This window comes from Triticum aestivum, chromosome 5A, assembly GCF_018294505.1.
Source record: "Triticum aestivum cultivar Chinese Spring chromosome 5A, IWGSC CS RefSeq v2.1, whole genome shotgun sequence".
NCBI lineage: Eukaryota > Viridiplantae > Streptophyta > Magnoliopsida > Poales > Poaceae > Triticum > Triticum aestivum.
The window spans coordinates 452,357,614-452,377,165 of record NC_057806.1 but is presented as its reverse complement, the minus strand read 5'-3'; the positions used below and the strand labels follow the sequence as shown (position 1 = coordinate 452,377,165).

Genomic DNA, 19,552 nt, shown 5'->3' with positions numbered 1-19,552 from the left:
AGGAGCTTCCAAGTACATGAACCAAATCAAAATAGTCTTATCAGGAGGGTGTAGTCACCACACTATCAACCAGATGAACATGATGTAAACAACATAACTTAGTAATTACTCAAAATTGCTAAAAGGCATCCTCCATCAACAATGTGGATAATTCAAAGCAGGGTATATGACGAGGAAAAATGAAGTCCTCAATTATTTAATCAAAATTGTTTCAACAAGTTCTAGTCATCAAACCAACGACTAGATGAATATCAATCGACTAAACACCACAACTCCAAAGTTATTCAAGAGGGCTACACATGCATCCTCCAGTAATGACAACAATCAAAATCAGGGAATGCAGTAAAAAAATGAAGTCCTCAATCAAATTGACTGAAGAATAAAACACACAGGGTCTCCTTTTATTCAATCCGCACTTTCCTGTAGTTGATGTACTTGAACTTACATATCTCCTCAAAGAAATCATCAGCAGCACCATGGCAATTCTTCATCTGTGAGATTCGGATGACCATCGACTGCAGCCTGACACTGTACTTCACAAGCGATTCAAGAGTGCTCAACTTCTGTTCGGCATTGAGAGGCGAGCGCACGGTGATCAAAAGCTCTTCCAAGCAAGGGATGCAGAATCTTGAATCCAACTGCATTGAGAAATCACAGGAATTAACCATGGTCACACAAGTCATGCTAATATTAGTATACGATACAGCAATAAAGGCGGCGTGCCACTCACGTTTTTCAGGCTGTTTTTCTGGCACAGAGCAGCAAACATCGCACCATGGATCTCAAACTTGGTGAGCTTGGGATGGCCGTTGAAGAAATCGACCAAATCGATCTCCGGGAACGGCTGGAGCACATCAAAATCACCGCAGAATTCAATCTTCATCACAAGGTGCTTCACCTCGCTCGCACACTGCAACACCGAGCTGACGGCGGCCCAGCTCCACTGGACACCGCGCAGCGAGAGGTATTCCAGATCTGGGAGCCTCCCGGTGTCCACCTTATACACCCTCCCTGCATCGTTTTCATCACAATTCACGACACAATTTATTGCATCCGAACAACACAATCTTGCAAAGTTATGACGATGCGGCAGATGATTCGAAATCGAAATCGATTTCAAGGTATGCTGCGCACCTGTGCTCTTGGCGATCGATAGGCGGCGGAGGTTGTGGCCGCCCCGCAGGCTGATCCAGGTGAAGCCCTGGGCCTCGAGTGACTCGAGGCGGGGCGCGGAGAGCAAGAGCGAGCAGTTGCCGCCGCCGAGGAAGTCGAGCCGGCACCGCTGGAGCATAGCGAGCTGGATGGATACATCGCCAGAGCAGTCGCAGCCAAGCAGCGACAGGTCGGTGAGGTTGGGGCACGCGGCGACGGTCTCCGTGATCGCGGTATCGCGCAGCGGCGCGCCCACGATCTCCAGCACGCGGAGGTGCTGCAGCCGGCCCCACGCCGGCGCGTTGGTCATCAGCACCCCCCAGAGCCTCAGCTCCTCCAGGCCCGTCGCCAGGGCGACGCAGTCCAGGTGGCCGCCGCCCGCCGCCTCCTTGTCGGCGGCCGCGTCCATCCGCAGCTCGACCACCCGGAGCGAGGCGCTCCGCATGGCGAGCCAGGCGGGAAGGCGGGCCATGGAGAAGGGGCAGTAGATGACCAGCTCCCTGAGCCGCGAGACGGCGGCCACCATCCGGCCGATGGCCTCGTCCGCGGCGCCCCCGCCCACGGCGGCGGCGTCGAAGGCGTTCCGCGGGAAGAAGAGCGCCGGGAGGTAGGGGACGCAGTCGCGCCAGCGGCGGCAGACGCAGGCGCACGCCGCCACGTCGCGGACGTTGCTGAGCATCGACAGGATGTGCTGCACCACGCCGTCCGGGACGGCGTTCATGTCGCCGCCGCCGTCGCCCCAGTCGTCGCACTCCATCGCCATGGACGGCGGCGGATCGGACAGACGGTCAGATCAGCAGGCGAGTGTGGGGGGCTGCGTCTGCTTGTGGGGAATGAAGGGGGGTTTGAAATTTAAACCGGGTGGAAAGTGGGAGGCTGCGTCGGGAGCCCGCCCGTTGTGAGGCGAAAATTTTCAAGTTTGGTGCTCGGATTCGGGAGGTTTCGCGAGTTTGAAATGGGGCAAAGGGTTTCCTTCGCTGTTTTGGGGGTAGCGGCGCGACGCGGCGGCGGCGGCGTGCAGAAATTTTAGGTCATTCTTGAGGCTGGGCCATGGGCCTGAACCGGCTGCATTCTTCTGTGGAAAACTGGCTACCGAATGCCTAATGCTCAGAAGAAAGAAAGAAAACTACCGAATGCCTTCTCAAACGTGGCTCGTTCTAAAGAAAACGTGGAATGCTTTCCTAAAATAAAACGTCGAATTCTCTCTCAAAAGAAAAATTGAATATCCCCTCAAAAGGAATTCTTGGGAGCCGAGAGGATGAAGAAGGGGTTGATGAGCGGCTAACCTCAACGGCGACTTGATAGCCAGATGTTCAACTCCGGCGTGTCTTGGACTCAAAAAAAATGCCTAATCAACTAGTCCCAACTTGATGTCACCAGTGGCGGCAGATCTGTGACGTGTGGAAGTCGGAGGACGGGAAAGAAGAGAGAGGGCAACCATGCCAGAAAGACGAAAAGGGGAAGTGATAAAGGAGATCGTACGACAAAGCGGATATGAATAAGGATGGATGAGAAAAGTGTATATGTTGTTTTAGTATATCTTCTATGTGTTTTTTATGATGTTTTGTCATGTGTTGGTATTGTGAATTTATGATTCTCGTAAGAATACGGTGTCATGTCGGTGGATCATGCACTGGATGTTAGGATGTCGAATCAATGTGTTGTATTAACAATCTGCGCAACTAGTTGTGCCTCCTCGACGATTGTGTGCGCATTATCTCATGGACAAAAGTTTAATAGTTATTCATGCATGTGAAACACTAGAAAGAAAGAAAGAAAAATGGACAGAAACACATATTTCGGTTAGGGTGGGATCGAATAGGGTTTTATGAAACCTTACAATTATGTTGTAACTATATACTCAAAAGAATCATAACTTTTTATGCACTATGACTATCTTTAATGTCAGACATCTATCTTTGATGTCATACCATTTCTGTTATTTATTTTTTTCAAACGCAATGGCATTCACTACCGCCGCAAGCCTTTTGAATTGTAACATCGTGTTGTGGTATAAGCCCGGCGGTATTCATGATGGGGCGTTGCATGTAGTTGGATGCCCAAATGAGATTCACACGAGCAAAGCTTTTACCAAAGTTTGGGCCCTCACGATCGCGTTAATACCTACGCCTGCTTTGATGTATAATATGGATATAGCCCCATATGAGAACTAGGGTTTGGCGTGCAATGGTGAGATCGATAGGATCAGGTAGCTATGGAAAAGGTCGAAGAGAGCCCGCTCGGATGCCTCTTTTCTTGCCTTATATAGGAGGGGTGAGGCTAGGGTTTATAGGTATCCATGTAGGTTATGATTTAGCTTAATCCTACGGGATTGCACTGGGTCTTCTAGATGTCTTTTCTTGTACGTCAAGTTTGATGATGCGCTCCAGTGTGTGTCGTGGGTCTGGGCCACCAGTGGCCAACAGGCCAACTCCTACCTCCGGCCGGTACACCTCGAGGGCATGGCATCGTCACTCTAAAACGCACCCAAAAAGTGATACACACAAACTTGTTTCCCATGTTGCTTTCTACAAAGGTTTTTCTTATAAAGTGAAACACTCATTACCTCCAATTTTGCGCCAACTAAGGGTGTGTATAGCCACGTTATTACACATGCTATGCACCCCTAAAAAGAAAAAGGAAATTGCATGTGATGGTAGGTTGCCAACCACAAATACATGGTCTCTATGCCAAGTGCTACCAAGAGATTATCCACAAGCAATGGCAAATATGTGTCGGTGGGTGGTAAAGGAGTGTAGTCATGAATATGATGCCTCCATTAAGGAATACAATTTGCATTGTTGTTGTTGCATTAGACCAGCGAGGCCATGTTGTGTTGCTTTCGTTGAAGTGATAACAAACTTCACATATACTACACAACATGGATGCAACCGTATATATATCAATGCAATATTGGCATACATTAATTTGTTACCTAGGATAAATCTGCTCCCTTTGCATTTACATGGGAGACGAGAGGATGAAGAGGGGTTGGATGGCCATCTTAGCTCAAAAGTCAGCCGGTAGCACGATGTTCAACACCAGAGTGCCTTGGACTCAAAGAAAAGGCTTGATCAAATAGAGTATCAACCCTATGTCACAAGTGGCAAAAAAACTATGGCATGTGGAAGTGGAAAGTGGTGTGACCGTGTGAGAGGACGACAAATAAGGAGGAGGGTGAGGTAAAGTGGCAATGGCACCTGTGAGACGCGTCAGATGTCAGTACTGCAGGAAGGTCCGAACGCGACACATCCATAGGAGACCAATCGACCAAACGTGTGCGATGCACGAATCACAAACGTTATGGTAATAAAACTATCACCAATAAAACAAACTGTGTGCGATGGCTAATCCATCAAGCATGATTCATATTAGAGTTGCATGTGCGAATCGTGGCATACAGTTGATCCATATGATATGTTCGTGATGAGCCAAAACAATAGAAACGGTCAGCCAGACCAAGGTTTGTGCGATAGACGACATATAGGTCACTCGGATGAACTATTTGCGATAAACCAAAACAATATAAACGGTTAGCCAGATGAAGGTGTGTGTGATAGATGGCATACACGTCACTTGGATGAACTATTTGCGATAAGCCAAAATAAACACAAACGGTTTAGCTGAACAAGATGTGTGTAATACCAGAAAAATAGGTCAGTAATCAGAATTGTGTGGGACCGATAATAACATAGACGATTCCTGCTAATAAGTCGTGTGTGTTATGGGCAAACACTTATTGCTATATAATTGTCAACGATAGATGAAATCATCACTGACGGGTTCCGTAGTTTAGTCCGTGTGCGATGTGATCTGCTCTGTCAGCACAACATCTATGCTATGTCTACAAAACAACAACATATATACTTATAAAAACATGATTGCATAACCAAATTAAACATCCAGTTACATAAGTGACTACAAACATAACACTTGCACACACCAAAGTAAACAATTACATGCATAATAAACTAGGAGAAACGATCATCAAATCATCTACTTCTTGTTGTGACGCTTGCCATTGCTCTACTTCTGGATGGATCCCTTGCTGTTTTGAGGAAGATAGAGGCAGTTCCTCATGTCAATGATCCGCCTGTACATCTTGTAGCTCATGTACGCCTCCTTGGCTGCGTACAGGATGTGATTTTCGTCCAATTTCTCCATCCAGGCTGAGTGCCAGCATCCATTGAAGTACATGGTCCAATGCGAATAGGTGTCGTACTCTCGAGGGAGTTCAACTTCCGTCCATACGGCTACAAAGTCGGCCAACACCTAAGATTTAATAGCTCAGCGTGGTCGACATGTGGCTAATTTGGCTACACGTCCCGTTGCATCCCTGTTGTTAATAATGTCACTTAATGGGACGTCGGATGCCACAGTCACCAAGCACTCTTGAAAGTAGTGCCGAAGTTTTTGTGAGGCCGTGAAGACGGAGTAGGCTATTTTTTAGTAGTGAGGGTAGCATGTCTTACACAGGGTTAGGACTTCGGAGATGTAATAGATGGGCTTCTGGACCTGGAACTTGTGACCCTCCACGTCTTGTTCGACCATGAGTACTACACTAACCACCTGATTTGTGGTCGAGATGTATAATATAATCGGCTCACATACGCCTGGCGCTGCTAGGATGGGATTGGCGGCGACGAGAGTTTTGATGTCTGTTGATACGTCTCCAACATATCTATAATTTATGAAGTATTCATGCCATGTTTACAACAATTTTATATGGTTTTGGTATGATTTTCATGGAACTAACCCGTAATGACGCTGTTTTCAGTAGAAATGCCGTGGTGTTGTTTTTTGTGCAGAAATAAAAGTTCTCCAAATGAGCTGAAACTTTTTGATGATTTTTTTGGAACAAAAGAGACCCCCAAAGCTTCATGGAAGGATCAAAAGGTGAAGGAGTAGGGCAAAAGACACCAGGGGTGCGCTAGGGGGCCCAGGCGCGTCCCGTGTTGGGTAATGTAGCAATAATTCAAAAAATTTCCTACGTGTCACCAAGATCAATCTATGGAGTCATCTAGCAACGAGGGAGGAGTGGATCTACATACCCTTGTAGATCGCGCGCGGAAGCGTTCAAGAGAACAGGGTTGATGGAGTCGTACTCGTCGTGATCCAAATCACCGATGATCCTAGCGCCGAACGGACGGCACCTCCGCGTTCAACACATGTACGGAGCAGCGACGTCTCCTCCTTCTTGATCCAGCAAGGGGGGAGGAGAGGTTGATGGAGATCCAGCAGCACGACGGCGTGGTGGAAGTAGCGGGATTCCAACAGGGCTTCGCTAAGCGCTGTGGGAGGAGGGAGATGTGTCATGGGAGGGAGAGGGAGGCGCCAGGGCTTGGGTATGGTTGCCCTCCCTTCCCCCCACTATATATAGGGCCAAGGGAGAGGGAGGCGCAGCCTTGGCCCTTCCTCCAAGGAAGGGTGCGGCCAGGGAGGAGTCCCTCCCCCCCCCCAAGGCACCTCGGAGGTGCCTTCCCCCTTTAGGACTCTTTCTTTCCCTTATCTCTTGGCACATGGGCCTCTTGGGGCTGGTGCCCTTGGTCCATACAGGCCAAGGCGCACCCCCTACAGCCCATGTGCCCCCCCGGGGCAGGTGGCCCCACCCGGTGGACCCCCGGGACCCTTCCGATGGTCCCGGTACAATACCGGTGACCCCGAAACTTGTCCCGATGGCCGAAATAGCACTTCCTATATATAATTCTTTACCTCCGGACCATTCCGGAACTCCTCGTGACGTCCGGGATCTCATCCGGGACTCCGAACAACTTTTGGGTTACCACATACTAATATCTCTATAACCCTAGCGTCACCGAACCTTAAGTGTGTAGACCCTACGGGTTCGGGAGACATGCAGACATGACCGAGATGACTCTCTGGTCAATAACCAACAGCGGGATCTGGATACCCATGTTGGCTCCCACATGTTCCACGATGATCTCATCGGATGAACCACGATGTCGAGGACTTAATCAATCCCGTATACAATTCCCTTTGTCTATCGGTACGATACTTGCCCGAGATTCGATCGTCGGTATTCCGATACCTTGTTCAATCTCGTTACCGGCAAGTCTCTTTACTCGTTTCGTAACACATCATCCCGTGATCAACTCCTTGATCACACTGTGCACATTATGATGATGTCCTACCGAGTGGGCCCAGAGATACCTCTCCGTCACACAGAGTGACAAATCCCAGTCTCGATTCGTGCCAACCCAACAGACACTTTCGGAGATACCTGTAGTGTACCTTTATAGCCACCCAGTTACGTTGTGACGTTTGGCACACCCAAAGCACTCCTACAGTATCCGGGAGTTGCACAATCTCATGGTCTAAGGAAATGATACTTGACATTAAAAAAGCTTTAGCATACGAACTACATGACCTTGTGCTAGGCTTAGGATTGGATCTTGTCCATCACATCATTCTCCTAATGATGTGATCCCGTTATCAATGACATCCAATGTCCATGGTTAGGAAACCGTAACCATCTATTGATCAACGAGCTAGTCAACTAGAGGCTTACTAGGGACATGGTGTTGTCTATGTATCCACATATGTATCTGAGTTTCCTATCAATACAATTCTAGCATGGATAATAAACGATTATCATGAACAAGGAAATATAATAATAATCAATTTATTATTGCCTCTAGGGCATATTTCCAACAGTCTCCCACTTGCACTAGAGTCAATAATCCAGTTCACATCGATATGTGATTAACACTCAAGGTCACATCCCCATGTGACTAACACCCAAAGAGTTTACTAGAGTCAATAATCTAGTTCACATTACCATGTGATTAACACTCGATGAGTTCTGGGTTTGATCATGTTATGCTTGTGAGAGATGTTATAGTCAATGGGTCTGAATCTTTCAGATCCGTGTGTGCTTTACAAATCTCTATGTCATCTCCTAGATGCAGCTACCATGTTCTATTTGGAACTATTCCAAATTACTGTTCTACTATACAAATCCAGTTTACTACTCAGAATAATCTGGATTAGTGTCAAAGTTTGCATCAGCGTAACCCTTTACGACGAACTCTTTTACCACCTCCATAATCGAGAAAATTCCTTAGTCCACTAGTTACTAAGGATAACTTTGACCGCTGTCCTGTGATCCATTCTTGGATCACTCTTGTACCCCTTGACTGACTCATGGCAAGGCACACTTCAGGTGCGGCACACAGCATAGCATACTGTAGAGAGCCTATGACAAAAGCATAGGGGACGACCTTCGTCCTTCCTCTTTCTTCTGCCGTGGTCGAGCTTTAAGTCTTAACTTCATACCTTACAACTCAGGCAAGAACTCCTTCTTTGACTGATCCATCTTGAACACCTTCAAGATCATGTCAAGGTATGTGCTCATTTGAAAGTACCATTAAGCGTTTTGATCTATCCTTATAGATCTTGATGCTCAATGTTCAAGTAGCTTAATCCAGGCTTTCATTGAAAAACACTTTTCAAATAACCCTATATGCTTTCCAGAAATTCTACGTCATTTCTGATCCACAATATGTCAACAACATGTACTCATCAGAAATTCTATAGTGCTCCCACTCACTTCTTTGGAAATACAAGTTTCTCATAAACTTTGTATACACCCAAAATCTTTGATCATCTCATCAAAGCATACATTCCAACTCCGAGATGCTTACTCCAGTCCTTAGAAGGATTGCTGGAGCTTTGCATACTTATTAGCATCTTTCAGGATTGACAAAACCTTCCGGTTGTATCACATACAACCTTTCCTCAAGAAAATCATCGAGGAAACAATGTTTTGACATCCTATCTGCAAGATTTCATAAATAATGCAGTAATTGCTAATATAATTCCAACAGACTCTTAGCATCGCTACGAGTGAGAAAGTCTCATCGTAGTCAACTCCTTGAACTTGTCGGAAAACATCTTAACGACAAGTAGAGATTTCTTAATGGTGATACTTACCATCATTGTCCGTCTTCCTTTTAAAATCCATATGTACCTAACAGCCTTACGACCATCAAGTAGTTCTTCCAAAGTCTACACTTTGTTTTCATACATGGATCCTATCTCAGATTTTATGGCCTTGAGCCATTTATCGGAATCCGGGCCCACCATCGCTTCTCCATAGCTCGTAGGTTCATTGTTGTCTAGCAACATGACTTCCAAGATAGGATCACGTACCACTCTGAAGTAGTACGCATCCTTGTCATCCCACGAGGTTTGGTAGTGACTTGATCTGAAGTTTCATGATCACTATCATAAGCTTCCACTTCAATTGGTGTAGGTGCCACAGGAACAACTTCCTGTGCCCTGCCACACACTAGTTGAAGTGAAGGTTCAATAACCTCATCAAGTCTCCACCATCCTCCCACTCAATTCTTTCGAGAGAAACTTTTCCTCGAGAAAGGACCCGATTGTAAAAACAATCCCTTATTGCTTTCGGATCTGAGACAGGAGGTATACCCAACTGTTTTGGGTGTCCTATGAAGATGCATTTATCCGCTTTGGGTTCGAGCTTATCAGCCTGAAACTTTTTCACATAAGCGTCGCAGCCCCAAACTATTAAGAAATGACAGCTGAGGTTTCTCTAAACCATAGTTCATACGGTGTCATCTCATCGGAATTACGTGGTGCCCTATTTAAAGTGAATGTGGTTGTCTCTAATGCCTAACCCATAAACTATCATGGTAATTCGATAAGAGACATCATGGTTTGCATCATATCCAATAGGGTGCAGTTATGATGTTCGGACACACCATCATACCATGGTGTTCCAGGATGTATTAGTTGTGAAACAATTTCCACAATGTCTTAATTTTGTGCCAAACTCGTAATTCAGATATTCATCTCTATGATCATATCATAGATATTTTATCCTCTTGTCACGACGATCTTTCAACTTCACTCTGAAATTACTTGAACCTTTCAATAATTCAGACTCATGATTCATCAAGTAAATATACTCAACATCTACTCAAATCATCTGTGAAGTAAGAACATAACGATATCCACTACACGCCTCAGCACTCATTGGACTGCACACATCAAAATGTATTACTTCCAACAAGTTGCTTTCTAGTTCTATTTTACTGAAAATGAGGCTTTCAGTCATCTTGCCCATGTGGTATGATTTGCATGTCTCAAGTGATTCAAAATCAAGTGAGTCCAAACGGTCCCTTTGCATGGAGTTTCTTCATGCATATACACCAATAGACATGGTTCGCATGTCTCAAACTTTTCAAAAACGAGTGAGTCCAAAGATCCATCAACATGGAGCTTCTTCATGCGTTTTATACCAACACAACTCCAGTGGCAGTGCCTACTATCTTATATCTTTTGGCATGAACATGTGTATCACTACGATCGAGATTCAATAAACCATTCATTTTAGGTGTAAGACCATTGAAGGTATTATTCAAATAAACAGAGTAACCATTATTCTCCTTAAATGAATAACCGTATTGCGATAGACGTAATCCAATCATGTCTATGCTCAACGCAAACACCAAATAACAATTATTTAGGTTTTAATACCAATCTCGATGGTAGAGGGAGCGTACGATATTTGATCAACCTTGGAAATACTTCCAACACATATCGTCATCTCACCTTTTAGCTAGTCTCCGTTTATTCCGTAGCCTTTTGTTTCGAGTTACTAACACTTAGCAACCGAACCAGTATCTAATACCCTGGTGCTACTAGGAGTACTAGTAAAGTACACATCAACACAATGTATATCCAATATACTTCTATCGACCTTGCCAGCCTTCTCATCTACCAAGTATCTAGGGTAATTCTGCTCCAGTGGCTGTTCCCCTTATTACAGAAGCACTTAGTCTCGGGTTTGGGTTCAACCTTGGGTTTGTTCACTAGAGCAGCAGCTGAATTGCCGTTTCATGAAGTATCCCTTCTTGCCCTACCCTTCTTGAAACTAGTGGTTTCACCAACCATCAACAATTGATGCTCCTTCTTGATTTCTACTTTTGTGGTGTCAAACATCGCGAATATCTCAAGGATCATCATATATGTCCCTGATATATTATAGTTCATCACGAAGCTCTAGCAGCTTGGTGGTAATGACTTCGGAGAAACATCACTATCTCATTTGGAAGATCAACTCCCACTTGATTCAAACGATTGTTGTACTCAGACAATCTGAGCACAAGCTCAACAATTGAGCTTTTCTCCCTTAGTTTGCAGGCTAAGGAAAAAACGTCGGAGGTCTTATACCTCTTGACGTGGGCACGAGCCTGAAATCCCAATTTCAGTCCTTGGAACATCTCATATGTTCTGCGATGTTTCAAAAAACATCTTTGGTGCCTCAATTCTAAACCATTTAGCATTACACACTGAACTATCATGTAGTCATCAAAACGTGTATGTCAGATGTTCGCAACATCCACAGACGACGTTCGAGGTTCAGCACACTGAGCGGTGCATTAAGGACATAAGCCTTCTACTGTCTGCATAAATGCTACTATCAACTTTCAACTAATTTTTCTCTAGGAACATATCTAAACAGTAGAATTGAAGCGCGAGCTATGACATAATTTGCGAAGACCTTTTGACTATGTTCAGGATAATTAAGTTCATCTTATGAACTCCCACTCAGATAGACATCCCTCCAGTCATCTAAGTGATTACATGATCCGAATCAACTAGGCCGTGTCCGATCATCACGTGAGACGGACTAGTCAACATCGGTGAACATCTTCATGTTGATCGTATCTACCATACGACTCATGCTCGACCTTTCGGTCTCTTGTGTTCCGAGGCCATGTCTGTACATGCTAGGCTCGTCAAGTTAACCTAAGTGTTTCGCATGTGTTTCGAGGCCATGTCTGTACATGCTAGGCTCGTCAACACCCGTTGTATTCGAACGTAAGAATCTATACACCCGATCATCACGTGGTGCTTCGAAATGATGAACTTTCACAACGGTGCACAGTTAGGGGGAACACTTTCTTGAAATTTTAATGAGGGATCATCTTATTTACTACCGTCGTTCTAAGCAAATAAGATGTATAAACATGATAAACATCACATGCAATCAAATAGTGACATGATATGGCCAATATCATATTGCTCCCTTTGATCTCCATCTTCGGGGCTCCATGATCATCGTTGTCACCGGCATGACACCATGATCTCCATCATCATGATCTCCATCATCGTGTCTTCATGAAGTTGTCTCGCCAACTATTACTTCACTACTACAGCTAACGGTTAGCAATAAAGTAAAGTAATTACATGGTGTTGTTCAATGACACGCAGGTCATATAATAAATAAAGACAACTCATATGGCTCCTGCCGGTTGTCATACTCATCGACATGCAAGTCGTGATTCCTATTACAAGAACATGATCATCTCATACATCACATATATCATTCATCACATCCTTTGGCCATATCACATCACATAGCATACCCTGCAAAAACAAGTTAGACGTCCTCTAATTGTTGTTTGCATGTTTTACGTGGCTGCTATGGGTTTCTAGCAAGAACGTTTCTTACCTACGCAAAAACCACAACGTGATATGCCAATTGCTATTTACCCTTCATAAGGACCCTTTTCATCGAATCCGATCCGACTAAAGTGGGAGAGACAGACACCCGCTAGCCACCTTATGCAACTAGTGCATGTCAGTCGGTGGAACCAGTCTCACGTAAGAGTACGTGTAAGGTCGGTTCGGGCCGCTTCATCCCACAATGCCGCCGAATCAAGATTGGACTAGTAAAGGTAAGCATATTGAACAAAATCAACGCCCACAACTACTTTGTGTTCTACTCGTGCATAGAAACTACGCATAGACCTAGCTCATGATGCCACTGTTGGGGAACGTAGCAATAATTCAAAATTTTCCTACGTGTCACCAAGATCAATCTATGGAGTCATCTAGCAACGAGGGAGGAGTGGATCTACATACCCTTGTAGATCGCGCGCGGAAGCGTTCAAGAGAACAGGGTTGATGGAGTCGTACTCGTCGTGATCCAAATCATCGATGATCCTAGCGCCGAACGGACGGCACCTCCGCGTTCAACACACGTACGGAGCAGCGACGTCTCCTCCTTCTTGATCCAGCAAGGGGGGAGGAGAGGTTGATGGAGATCCAGCAGCACGACGGCGTGGTGGTGGAAGTAGCGGGATTCCAACAGGGCTTCGCCAAGCGCTGCGGGAGGAGGGAGATGTGTCATGGGAGGGAGAGGGAGGCGCCAGGGCTTAGGTTGGGCTGCCCTCCCTTCCCCCCACTATATATAGGGCCAAGGGAGAGGGGGGGCGCAGCCTTGGCCCTTCCTCCAAGGAAGGGTGCGGCCAGGGAGGAGTCCCTCCTCCCCAAGGCACCTCGGAGGTGCCTTCCCCCTTTAGGACTCTTCCTTTCCCTCATCTCTTGGCGCATGGGCCTCTTGGGGCTGGTGCCCTTGGCCCATACAGGCCAAGGCGCACCCCCTACAGCCCATGTGGCCCCCCGGGGCAGGTGGCCCCACCCGGTGGACCCCCGGGACCCTTCCGGTGGTCCCGGTACAATACCGGTGACCCCGAAACTTGTCCCGATGGCCGAAATAGCACTTCCTATATATAATTCTTTACCTCCGGACCATTCCGGAACTCCTCGTGACGTCCGGGATCTCATCCGAGACTCCGAACAACTTTCGGGTTACCGCATACTAATATCTCTATAACCCTAGCGTCACCGAACCTTAAGTGTGTAGACCCTACGGGTTCGGGAGACATGCAGACATGACCGAGATGACTCTCCGGTCAATAACCAACAGCGGGATCTGGATACCCATGTTGGCTCCCACATGTTCCACGATGATCTCATCGGATGAACCACGATGTCGAGGACTTAATCAATCCCGTATATAATTCCCTTTGTCTATCAGTACGATACTTGCCCGAGATTCGATCGTCGGTATTCCGATACCTTGTTCAATCTCATTACCGACAAGTCTCTTTACTCGTTTCGTAACACATCATCCCGTGATCAACTCCTTGATCACACTGTGCACATTATGATGATGTCCTACCGAGTGGGCCCAGAGATACCTCTCCATCACACGGAGTGACAAATCCCAGTCTCGATTCGTGCCAACCCAACAGACACTTTCGGAGATACCTATAGTGTACCTTTATAGCCACCCAGTTACGTTGTGACGTTTGGCACACCCAAAGCACTCCTACGGTATCCGGGAGTTGCACAATCTCATGGTCTAAGGAAATGATACTTGACATTAGAAAAGCTTTAGCATACGAACTACATGACCTTGTGCTAGGCTTAGGATTGGGTCTTGTCCATCACATCATTCTCCTAATGATGTGATCCCGTTATCAATGACATCCAATGTCCATGGTTAGGAAACCGTAACCATCTATTGATCAACGAGCTAGTCAACTAGAGGCTTACTAGGGACATGGTGTTGTCTATGTATCCACATATGTATCTGAGTTTCCTATCAATACAATTCTAGCATGGATAATAAACGATTATCATGAACAAGGAAATATAATAATAATCAATTTATTATTGCCTCTAGGGCATATTTCCAACATCCCGGTGGGTTGTGCTCACCTCGAGGCCCATCTTTGCATGAGACCGATGCCAAAAAATCCTATAATAGAGAAACCATCAGAAGTAACCCTAGATCGGAATTTCCGACGTCGCAAGCCTCTGTATCCACAAAAAAACAATCGGGAGCCTGTTCCGGCACCCTGCCGGAGGGGGAAATCATCACCGGAGGCCATCTTCATCATCCCTGTGGCCACCATGATGAGGAGGGAGTAGTCCACCCTCGAACCTAAGGGTTTCTACCAGTAGATATGTGTTTAATCTCTCTCTCTCATGTTCTTGATGGCATGATCTTGATGTATCGGGGGCTTTGTTAATATAGTTGGATCATATGGTGTTTGCCCCTCTCTATCTTGTTATGATGAATTGAGTTTTCCCTTTGAGATTTGATTTTATCGGATTGAATACTCTTATGGATCTGAGAGCACTTGATGTATGTCTTGATATGAATACTCGTGGTGATAATGGGGTATCATATTGATTCACTTGATATGTGTTTTGGCACTCAACTCGTGGATTCTCGAGGTGACATTGGGGTAATCTATGCATAGGGGTTTGACAACCCACAAGTATAGGGGATCAATTGTAGCTCTTTTCGATAAGTAAGAGTGTCGAACCCAACAAGGAGCACAAGGAAATGGCAAGTGGTGTTCCATAAGGTAATGTCTGCAAGTGCTGAAATTGTAAGTGGCAAAGTAGTTTGATAGCAAGGTAATTTGTAACAAGCAAGTAACGATAGTAGTAAAAAAGTGCAGCAAGGTAGCCCAGTCCTTTTGAGGCAAAGGACAAGCCAAAACGGTCTCTTATGATAAGCAAAGCATTCTTGAGGTACACAGGAATTTCATCTAGTCACTTTCATCATGTTGGCTTAATTCGTGTTCGGTACTTTGAGAATTTGATATGTGGGTGGATCGGTGCTTAGGTGATGTTCTTACTTGAACAAACCTCCTACTTATGATTAACCCTCCCGCAAGCATCCGCAACTACGAGAAAAGTATTAAGAATAAATTCTAACCATAGCATTAAACTTTTGGATCCAATCAGTCCCTTACGGAATAACGCATAAATTGGGGTTTAAGCTTCTGTCACTCTCGCAACCCACCATATAATTGCTACTCCACAATGCATTCCCTTAGGCCCAAATTTGGTGAAGTGTCATGTAGTCAACGTTCACATGACACCACTAAGGGAATCACAACATACATACTATCAAAATATCAAACACATATCAAGTTCACATGATTACTTGCAACATGATTTCTCCCGTGACCTCAATAGCAAAAGTAACTACTCACAAACGATAATCATGCTCAATATCAGAGGGGTATTAAATAGCATATTGGATCTGAACATATAATCTTCCACCAAATAAACCATATAGTAATCAACTACAAGATGCAATCAACTACTAGTCACCCACAAGCACCAATCTATAGTTCCTGTAACAAGATTGAACACAAGAGATGAACTAGGGTTTGAGGATATTTCCCTCCCCAAGATGGGAGACTTGTTGGTGATGATGATGACGATGATTTCCCCCTCTGAGAGGGAAGTTCCCCCGGCGGAATCGCTTCGCCGGAGGGCACAAGTGCTCTTGCCCAAGTTCCGCCTCGAGACGGCGGCGCTCCGTCCCGAAAGTACTCTCCTTTTTTTCTAGGTCAAAATGACTTATATACTAGAAGATAGGCACCGGAGGTGGGTCTGGGTGAGCACAACCCACCAGGGCGCGCCTGGGCTCCCTGGCGTGCCCAGGTGGGTTGTTCCCACCTGGTGGGCCCCCTTTGGTAGTTATTTGCTCCAATATTCCTCAAATATTCCATAAAAATTCTCCGTAAAGTTTCAGCTCATTTGGAGTTGTGCAGAATAGGTGGCTTGACGTAGCTTTTCCAGGTCCAGATTTCCAACTGCCGGAATTCTCCCTCTTTGTGTATACCTTGCATATTATGAGAGAAAAGGCATTAAAATTACTCCAAAAAGCATTATTATGGATTTTTTTATAAATAACAATAAGAAAACATGATGCAAAATGGATGTATCAACTCCCCAAGCTTAGACCTTGCTTGTTGTCAAGCGAAAACCGAAATCGAAAAACATGTCCACATGCTTCGAGAGAGAGGTGTAAATAAAAACAAAATACGGACATAGAAGCATCATGTAGATTATTATAATAGCAACAAAATTAAACATAAGAATTTTATTATAGGACTTTTATCATAGACTTCTCATGAAAAAGTGACAGTTCATCACACAATTGAAGTATAAAGCAAAAACTCTATTAGAAACCAACAAACTATGTTCTCACTCAAGTTTGCAACTACAATTCATCATCTTTTCAGGAAGGGTCATGTGTTGAAGCCTTTAGGAAAGTCCACATATTCAACACGTGCTTGACAAAGGAGAAAAATAAAAAGGAATAGAAGGAAAACTTTGACTCTTTGCATAAAAGTAAATACATAAAAGTAAAAGATAGGCCCTTCGCAGAGGGAAGCACAGGTTGCCATGCGCTTATTTGTTTGTATGCTCAACTCCTTAGTGCAAAAGAATGTCACATTGCATTCCCCTTGTGATAGCGACCTTTATTATGCAGTCTGTCGCTTTTATTCTTCACCATCACAAGTTCATGCAACGCTCAATTTTCCCTTACACTAAATGATCTCACACATTTAGAAGCAATTTTTATTGCCTTTTTGCACCGATGACAACTTACTTGAGGGATCTTGGTCAATCCCTAGGTAGGTATGGTGGACACTTGAAAATAAGATTTGGGTTTAAGGGTTTTTGGATGCACAAGTAGTATTCTACTCAGTGCGGAATTTTTGGCTAGCAAAGATAGGGGCAAGCACCACATGTTAAAGGATCTATGACAATATGACTTCTATGTGAATATAAACAAACATAAACCATTAAGTTGTCTTCCTTGTCCAACGTCAACAATTTTGGCATATAATATTTTGATGAGGGCTCACAATCACAAAAGATTTATAGGATAGTATATTTATATGTGAATCTTCTCTTCCCTCATTAATTATTTCATGAGTTGCATCATTGACTAATGCTATGTTTGTCAATCTCTAATAAATTTTCCTACTTATACTTTTCCTTATGTGGTGTCATCACCTACCATAAGATTAGTATATGATCGTTTCTTTGTTTATTTCCTTTCTTTCTTTCGATTCCTTTCTCTTTTCATTTTTATTTGCAATAAGAAAGTAAAGAGAGCAAAAACTCAAACTAAACTTTATTATATAACTTGCACATGATTACAAGGATAGATCACTAAGCAAACTCTCAAAGAAGAAAGGACTGAACTAACTTTTATTCATCTAAAGCAAACGATCGAACTAAAATAAGTAAAGACAAAAAGATAGTGGGATGATACGATACTGGGGCACCTCCCCCAAGCTTGGCGGAAGCCAAGGGGAGTGCCCATACCCGATACTCAGTTCTCTTTTTGTGGTGAAGATGGTGGTGGTGAAGAGAATTGTGCCTTCAACTTTTTCATATTATAGTTGAGGAGAGCAACTTCCTCTTTTAAATCGTCGACTTCCAGCTCCAGTTTCAAGATCCTGTCACATAAATCCCCTTTGCTTCTCTACCGAAAACGAAGAGGAATAGATCGGTTTTTAGACCGGTTAGCTCTCTTAGGGAGACTTGACTTCTTGAACTCCATGTGCATATCCCCAGGTTGAGGTAGAGGGACATCCTCCTCCTCCGAGTTTGAATCATCGATCCTCATCAAATGAGCATCCTCTTCGTCATCAGTAGTTCAACCATAAGGAGATAGGTCCCCATAGGTCTTTGGGTCAGCAATGAGATGTGAGACATAGCTCTCTCCATCAGAGTCTTGGGACGACATATTTTCAGAACTACGCAGAAAATAGCAAGAAAAAAGAACATGAGATTTCTTCGCGATACGGTGATCAACAGGTTCGGGAAGTATATATAGATTTTTTTATCTTGGGGGACAAGAAAACGGAAGAAAAACGGAGTCTGGAAGGTGTCCCAGGTGGGCACAACCCACCTGGGTGCGCCAGGCAAGCCTGGCGCGCCCTGGTGTCTTGTGCCCACCAGGCCTGGCGCGCCCTGGCGTCTTGTGCCCACCCGGGGATGCTTCCTACAAGTTTCTTTATTTCCAAATTTTCTAAATATTCCAAAACTGATAAAAATATTTTTGCAGATTTTTCGGAGTCAGTTTACTTACCGTATCACGTACCTCCTTATTTTCACGATTCCGGAGTGTACCAGAAGGACTCTTTTATGTGTTCTTCTGGTGTCAAAGTTTGGATAACATTGTTTTCAACATTAATGGGTGTACCTGAGATATAATGCTTTACTCGTTGCCCATTGACCACCTTCGAGTTATTACCTTCGGAATTATTTATTTTGATGGCTCCAGACTGATAAACCTCCTCGATAACATAGGGGCCTTCCCATTTTGAGAGGAGTTTTCCTGCAAAGAATTTGAAACGAGAGTTGTACAAAAGAACATATTCTCCGACTTTAAACTCACGCTTTTAGATTCTTTTGTCATGCCATCTTTTAACTTTTTCTTTGAATAATTTTGCATTTTCATAAGCTTGGGTTCTCCATTCATCTAATGAGCTAATATAAAATAACCTCTTTTCACCAGCAAGTTTGAAATCATAATTGATCTCTTTGATGGCCCAATATGCTTTATGTTCTAACTCAAGAGGCAAATGACAAGCTTTTCCATAAACCATTTTGCATGGAGACATACCCATAAGACTTTTATATGTTGTTCTATAAGCCCAAAGTGCATCATCTAATTTCTTAGACCAATTCTTCCTGGACCTATTGACAGTCTTGTGCAAAATTAATT

The 19,552-nt window shown here is 44.5% G+C and overlaps 1 protein-coding gene across 1 annotated transcript; it reads right to left on the bottom strand.

Moving 5' to 3' along the window:
- Nucleotides 1-167: 167 nt before the first annotated feature.
- Nucleotides 168-2,136, bottom strand: LOC123103954 (F-box protein At1g10780). The gene is made up of 3 exons (XM_044525658.1): nucleotides 1,135-2,136; nucleotides 731-1,011; nucleotides 168-638 (listed from the first exon to the last, which is right to left on the bottom strand). Exons 1-3 carry the CDS (start codon nucleotides 1,913-1,915, stop codon nucleotides 402-404), a joined length of 1,299 nt encoding a protein of 432 aa, XP_044381593.1. The 5' UTR covers nucleotides 1,916-2,136; the 3' UTR covers nucleotides 168-401.
- Between the last annotated feature and the right edge of the window lie 17,416 nt (nucleotides 2,137-19,552).